The 8113-nt window shown below is 37.8% G+C and overlaps 1 protein-coding gene across 3 annotated transcripts in view; it reads right to left on the bottom strand.

Annotated features, from left to right (window-relative positions):
- NT5C2 (5'-nucleotidase, cytosolic II) overlaps positions 1 to 8113 on the bottom strand; it is an 85133-nt gene that overhangs the window by 70970 nt on the left and 6050 nt on the right. Inside the window, exon 1 of one of the 3 annotated variants that reach the window (XM_023511644.1) lies at positions 4419 to 4940. The exons of the other annotated variants lie outside the window; for them this stretch is intronic. Coding sequence (XP_023367412.1) covers positions 4419 to 4432 — 14 coding nt within the window. The 5' untranslated portion in view covers positions 4433 to 4940. Of the gene's footprint in view, positions 1 to 4418; positions 4941 to 8113 lie in introns of those variants that run through there. 3 annotated transcript variants of the gene reach the window in all.

The following is an 8113-nucleotide window of genomic DNA, read 5'->3' as shown; positions in this document are numbered from 1 at the left end:
GAGACTCGCTTGAGCCCAGGAGTTGGAGGTTGCTGTGAGCTGTAATGCCACGACACTCTACCCAGGGGGACAGCTTGAGGCTCTGTCTCAAAAAAAAAAATTAAAATTAAAATTAAAAAATAAATAAATAAAATAAAGACAATAAAATTTGTTTTTTTGGCTTCTTACATAAACGACAGCAGCCCTAGTAATAAAAAACACTCTAATAGCTGTAGAAGGCTAGTTCAATCACAACACTGAAAGGGGAGTACATTTTTTCCCCTGCATTACATAGCATAGGAGTACCTACCTGTATTTTCCCAAAGATAATCCTTTGAATATAAATACTCTACAACCTTTTTATTTATTTTATTTATTTATTTTTTTGAGACAGAGCCTCAAGCTGTCGCCCTGGGTAGAGAACCGTGGCATCACAGCTCACAGCAACCTCCAACTCCTGGGCTCAAGCGAGTCTCCTGCCTCCACCTCTCAAGTAGCTGGGACTACAGGTGCCCGCCACAACGCCCGGCTGTTTTTTGGTTGCAGCCATCATTGTTGTTTGGCGGGTCCGGGCTGGATTCGAACCCACCAGCTCAGGTGTATGTGGCTGGTGCCTTAGCCGGTTGAGCCATAGGCGCTGAGCCCTACAACCCTTTTATTGACAAAATTTTAAATCAGCAAGTTGAGGGGGAACTTCTCAAATCTTATTCCCCCACCAACTTTATTGAGGTGTAACTTAAAATAAAATCTGCCCATTTTAAGTGTAGAGTTTACTGTGTTTTGATACCTTCATATGCTTATGAAATAACTACCACAATCAAGATGTAGAATATTTCCTTCAACACAAAAAAATTCCTTCATGTCCTTTTGTAATCCTCTTCCCAAGCTCTGGCCCCAAGTTATTACTGATTCATGTCTTCTATCACTACTGTTTTCATATAAATAGAATCTAACATTATTTTGTTGTGTCTGGCTTCTTTTACTTAGCATAATACTTCTGAGATTCATCCATGTTGTTGTATGTATCATATTTAGTTCTTTTATTCATGGCTTACCACAATTTGTTTAATGGGTATTTAAGTTGTTTCAAATTTTTGACTGTTATAAATACTGCTACAAACGGCCACATATAAATCTATGTGGACACTTTTTTTGTTTCTTTTCAGTAACTACCTAAAAGTGAGGCCAGGCTAGGTGGCTCACTCCTGTAATCCTAGCACTCTGGGAGGCTGAGGCAGGTGGATTGCCCTAAGCTCACAGGTTCGAGATCAGCCTGAGCAAGAATGAGACCCCCATCTCTAAAAAAATAACTAGGTGTTGTGGTAGGCACCTATAGTCCCAGCTACTTGGGAGGCTGAGGCAAGAGAATCACTTGAGCTCAAGAGTTTGAGGTTGCTTTGAGCTGTGACGCCATGGCACTCTACCAAGGGTAACAAAGTGAGACTCTGTCTCAAAAAAAAAAGTGAGATTACTGGACCATATGATAAGTATATGTTTAACAATGCCAAAACTCTTCTATTTCGTACTCTCATCAGTAATGCGTGAGAGTTCCAGTTGCTCCACACTGTCAGTGTTTTTTTTTTTTTTTTTTTTTTTTTTTGCAGTTTTTGGCCAGGGCTGGGTTTGAACCCACCACCTTCAGCATATGGAGCCAGCGCCTTACTCCTTTGAGCCACAGGCGCCACCTGGCAGTGTTTTTAATTTTAGCCATTCTAGTGCTTGTACTCATGGTATTATTTCATTGTGGTTTTATTTATATTTTCCTAATGCCTAATGATGAAGAGCATGTTTTCAAGTACTTATTTGCCATATCCTCTTTCATAAATTATTTATTCAAATCTTTTGTCTATTTCTAAACTGAGCTGCTTTACTATTATGTTGCAAGAGTTCATTTTTAAATTTTGGATACAAGACCTTTACCAGATGTAAATGTATGCATTAAGAATATTATCTCTCAGTCTGTGGCTTGCCTTTAAATTTTCTTAATAATGTCTTTCAGGGTGGCGCCTGTGGCTCAGTGAGTAGGGTGCAGGCCCCATATATTGAGGGTGGCAGGTTCAAACCCAGCCCGGCCAAACTACAACAAAAAATAGCCGGGCGTTGTGGCAGGTGCCTGTAGTCCCAGCTACTCAGGAGGCTGAGGCAAGAGAATCGCCTAAGCCCGAGAGCTGGAAGTTGCTGTGAGCTGTGACACCATAGGACTCTACTGTGGACAATAAAGTGAGACTCTGTCTCTAAAAACAATAAATAAATAAATAAATAAATAAATAAAATAATGTCTTTCAAAAAGCAGAGTTTTTTAGCCAGGTATTATGGTGGCCTTCTATATTCCCAGCTACTTAGGAGGCTGAGGCAAGAGAATTGCTTAAGCCCAAGAGTTTCAGGTTGCTGTGAGCTATGACACCATAGCACTCTACCAAGGGTAACATAGTGAGACTCTGTCTCAAAGAAAACCCAGAGTTTTGGGTTTTTGTTTTAAATTTTGATGAAACCAAATTTACCAATTTTGTCTTAATGATTTTTATGTATTTTATCTAAGAATCCTTACCTAATTCAAAGTCATAATGATTATATTTAGGTCTATCATCCATTTTGTTCTTTTTATGTATGGCTTAAGGTAAAGGTCAAAGTTCTTTTTTTTCTATATAAATATTCAGTTATCCCAAGGTGTCTATCAAGAACACTAACCTCTTGCCAATGAATGACTTCGACCTCATGTCTGACAATTACTTGACAATACATATTTAGGTCTACTATGAACTCATCTATTCAGTTCCATGATCTACATGCCTCAAGTTACTCTAAAACCATACTGTCTCGATTACTATGGGTTTACACAAGGCTCAAGTATCACTTTTTTTTTGTGATTTAACTCAAGCTTCCTATTACTATTAAGGAAATATTTCATAGTTATTAAATGATAATACACTGTACTAAATCTAATATCACACATAACAGTGAATATAAGAGTTTTCTTCTCTCAAAGCAAAAAGTTTGTCCATTTATTTCCAAAGAGAACAGAAAACCATGGAAAAAATAGGAACAGCATAAAAGATAAAAGCTAACTGATTTCATTTATATAATCTATGTACTTCAAATTCACTTGCTCATTATCAATTCCTATACCAATAGCATAGGAATAGCCATAGGGGCACATAGAGATAAATCTAAAAGAATATCTCAGCCCTTAATAGTGTCCGTGGCTTCTATATGTTCTCTAACTTTCTGTTTCTAACTAATCCAGTTTAACATATGCTATACTCTGGGGAAAAATTAGTGTGAATTGCTTCCCAAGAATTTTAACTGCATCCAGAAATACACATATTACATCTACAACCATGTATGCAAAACTGGCAAATATGCCAGCACCTTTAATAGTATTCATCATAAAAAGTGTTTAATGATTTGCAGTCAGTATTGGAAAACATACAAATCTAAAGAGGCAGTCCTTTCATAATTTTCATATTTAAAACAAACCTCAAAATTATAGTGATGTCATGACAGGTCTAAAAATCAATACAGAATTATTTATATCCCCGGTTGTTCTCTTTATTCAATAATGAGGTTTAAAAATAGCAATGAAATGGGCCAATTTTATTTTGCTCATAATACATGACTAAATTAAAATAATTTCTAAACACAGGTTCTAGAACACTTAAAAATTTCTTACAGAACAAAAGAACTAGAAAAAGAATTAGTACCTTCTAGAACATCAAAATTAAGATTTTACTGTACTTCAAAAGCTTTTTTTAGAGTTCTATGTCCTATTATTATCAAAGGCAACATTAATCAGGTTTTGTTATGCATGAAATCTAGAAATGAATAATGAACAGTATGCAGTCGTTAATTCATCACTTATAGTCGTTACAAAAAGAAAATTAGTAATAATTCAGACTGAAGCATAAGAGAAAATAATATAAAAACAATAAAATCTAATACAGAATTATTTTACAAAGCAAAGAAGAATAGGGAATTCTACTGCAAGTTGTTTTTTGCCTATATTTCCCAGAAAGAAACAAAATCATAGGTGCTTTTTACTGAATCTTTCACACCATTTTCTAAAGATACAGTTTATTTTAAAATGCCTTTGAATTGGTAAATTCTCTCAATTCTTTGGTAAATCACCACTACTTAAAGCTTCCAATCTACACAATTACTTTCTACCAAAAAACAAAATGAGTTTACCACAGGGAAAACAAAGTACTTTTATATCATACTAAATTCCTATTAAGATCAAACCAACTTCAATGCTGTCTTTGAGAACAGCAACAGTAACTTCACATTACATTACACATGAAACACTAAAGGCTTTGGGCTAAATTTCTTTCAATCTGTCTCCACCTCCATTCTCAGACTGCCAGCACTGCTTATTTATCTTCTAATTCACTCAGATGATACCTCTTCACTGAGAAAAATGCAAGAAAGAATAATAAACTCACCCTTCCTTAGACATTCTCAAAGATCTACTTCCTCTGGATGAAAATACAGGATCAACAAACAAGCTTCACTGATCTCTTGAGAACTGTAGCTCATTTGTTAAAGCACAGAGAACTCAGGCTCTGAGAGGCCCAACAAGTTCGGGCACAATGCCGAACCCTAACTAGGCAGTATCTCAGTGACCAATATCCTCAGGTTTAAATACTTGAAAACGTAAAAATAATAGGAAAAAATTGACAACCAGGAAAGATACTAATGGCCTTAACTGTTTAAGACTGGCCAGTTAGGGAAGGATCAACCCAAATGGCAAGTTCCCACAAGAGACAGGAACGTTACTGGCAAACACAGAAAAAGCAAATTTACCCCCTAATGAGGCCCTCTAACAGTACGCAAACAATGTGAGTTTCACAGAATCCAGCAGCTCTAGTAGGTCAAAATCATCTTTAGTTTACTCTGGGGGAGGGGACAGGAGAAATAATTTTGTTTTAATTATCAGTTTAGTTATTTCCTCCCTTACAAAATGAACAATGTGAACTACAAAGAGAAGGAAGTATTTATGTGCCGATCATATTACAGGACGAACCTATTTCCACACGGAGGTCTTTAATGCAATTTTATTAACTGCTTTTAAGGAAAACATCTGTGCTCACAAATATTTCACTCAATTGCCTGAAACTTTTAGCTTATGTGAAGAGATATTTACAGATCTTTGGCATAGGGAATAAATCTAGAACATTCCAAATCTCAGAGCCAGCTGAGGTTTGAAAGAAAAACATCTGCCAACTTTCCTGCTTCCTGACCAATATAATGCATAGGAATTATGCAAAAGGAGAAGAAATAAACAAATCTGCTAAAGTCTAAGAACACTGAGATGGCAAATAAGTCTTCCTAGTGGTAATTCAAATTAAAAATAAAATATACATACCTTACAGAAATACATGAACTAAAATTTTTAAAAACCTTTATCTACTTAAATATTACTTAAATATCTTACCATAAAGACTTTATTAGTTATTAAAATGTTTAAATAGTCACCAAGTAATTAAAATCATTAAATACTATGAATTCAAAATAAAATTATTTTCAATTTATTTAGAAAAGCAATATGGCATAATGGAAAGAGAATGAACATTAGACAATGAAGTTTAAATCCCAACTCCTCCACTTTCTGGCTTTGAAATCTTGAATAAGTTACTTAACCAAAACCTAAGCTTTTTTTTTTTTTTTTTTTGAGATAGACTCTCACTATGTCACCCTCAGTGGAATGCCCAGGCGTCACAGCTCACAGCAACCTCAAACTCTTGGGCTTAAGCCATTTTCTTGCCTCAGCCTCCTAAATAGCTGGGACTATAGGCACCTGCCACAACACTGAGCTATTTTTTTGTGCAGTTGTCATTGTTGTTTAGCAGGCCCAGACTGGGCTTGAAACTGTCAGCCTTGGTGTATGTAGCTGGTACCCTACTCACTGAGCTGGGGGGCCAAGCCCTAAACCTAAGCTTTTAAGTCTATAAAAGGAGAAATAACATCCGGTAGGGCTGCCTGTTGTTTGTCATATGTAAGCACTCAAAGAACTACTATACTTTGAGGGTAGGGGAGCAGGAAAAGCAACCATTACCTCACTAATATATATCTTGGTCTCAAACTGCAGACCCCAAGTTGTTTTTTTTTTTTTCTTTCCTTGAAGGTCTCTTCAAAATGAATCTCTTGGGAAATATTTTTTTTAAAATCAAATTTTACATGAATATGAAGGACTTTCATTAACTAGCCTCAAACCAAATTCCACAAACATAAGAATACAAACTGAGGGCTGCGCCTATAGCTCAGTGAGTAGGGCGCCATCCCCATATACCGAGGGTGGCAGGTTCAAACTCGGCCTCTGCCAAACTGCAACAAAAAAATAGCCAGGCGTTGGGGCGGATGCCTGTAGTCCCAGCTACTTGGAGGCAGAGGCAGGAGAATGGCCTAAGCCCAAGAACTAGAGGTTGCTGTGAGCTGTGCTACTACAGCAGTCTACCAAGGGCGACAAAGTAAGACTCTGTGTCTTTAAAAAAAAGAATACAAACTGAAAATGGAAAAATGATCTAATCCTTTAGAGTGCCAATTTCCCACGCATTCCTTGGATTTTCAGCCCATGGTATCACAGCTCAGGGTGGTGGAAATAAATGTAATTACTATTTTAAGACTTACTACTGGCAAAGAGAAAGGAAAACCAATATCACTTGAGCAGAGGGTACACACTTACAGGAGCCTCCTATGCAAGAGGTTAGAAACTGTCTAAAGATTATTAGCTCTTTCAAACTTCATGTATACATTCAACAAATATTCAACCACTGTGCTACGGGCACCAAGCCTATAAGGTAGAAATTATTCTAGTTTCATAGATGATAAAGTAAAAGTCAATGAAAGTTGGGGGGCACCTGTGGCTCAGTGAGTAGAGCGCTGGCTCCATATACCGAGGATGGCAGGTTTGAACCCAGCCCCAGCCAAACTGCAACAAAAAAATAGCCGGGCATTGTGGTGAGCAGCTGTAGTCTCAGCTACTCGGAGGACTAAGGCAAGAGAATTGCATAAGCCTAAGAGTTGGAGGTTGCTGTGAGCTATAACGCCAAGGCACTCTATCCAGGGTGACAGCTTGAGACTCTGCCTCAAAAAAAAAAAAAAAAAAAGGTTTTAAGCAGGAGGATAACATGATTTTAGAAAACAAACTTGAAGAGGACAAGGGAGGGAGACCTAAGGGCTCCTGCAGTAATCCAGGACAGCGATGACAAGGGCTCAGACTAGGAAAATATCATTAGAAATGAAAATGTGAGAATCTAGAAATAATTAGGAGATTCATATTAAAGCATACATATATGTATTTAAATAAAATTAAAATTTGGGCTTAATGACTATGCATATTATTCTCTAATTTTTTGGATCTACAGTTATAAAGGAGACATGCTTTAACTTCTTCATGGATATAGTAACAAAGCCTTTTAAAAATCTGTCTAAAGGGTAGCACCCGCAGCACAGTGGTTACGGTGCTGACAATATGCACTGAGCATGGCAGGTTCAAACCCAGCCTGGGCCAGCTAGCCATCAATGACAACTGCAACAACAACAACAACAAAAAGAAACAAAGAAAAAGAAAAATGTCCTCCAAATCCATCCAGGTTATTATAAAAGATACCAAAAAAAAAATCCCTAAAGGAGGTGGTTGGAAATAGAGTCAGGGAGATAATTCTGGTCTTCTGACTCTTAGACCAAAGGTCATTAAGATTTAAATGTTTAGGGTGGTGCCCATAGCTCAGTAGGAAGGGTGCCAGCCACATACACTGAGTCTGGCAGGTTCGATCCCAGCCCGAGTCAGCCAAAACAACAATTACAACTGCAACAACAACAACAAAAAATAGCCTGGCATTGTGGTGGGCACCTGTAGTCCCAACTACTTGGGAGTCTGACGCAAGAGAATCGCTTAAGCCCAAGAGTTTGAGATTGCTATGAACTGTGACACCATGGCACTCTACCAAGGGCAACAGACTCAAAAATAAAAAGATAGGCTAGGCGCCTGTGGCTCAAGCGGCTAAGGCGCCAGCCACATACACCTAAGGTGGCGGGTTCAAATCCCCAGCCTGGGCCCGCCAAACAACAATGATGGCTGCAACCAAAAAATGGCCAGGCGTTGTGGCGGGCGCCTGTAGTCCCAGCTACTTGGGAG

Source organism: Otolemur garnettii, unplaced genomic scaffold, assembly GCF_000181295.1.
Source record: "Otolemur garnettii isolate 467f Iridium unplaced genomic scaffold, OtoGar3 scaffold00021, whole genome shotgun sequence".
NCBI lineage: Eukaryota > Metazoa > Chordata > Mammalia > Primates > Galagidae > Otolemur > Otolemur garnettii.
This window is presented reverse-complemented; position numbering and strand designations above follow the sequence as displayed.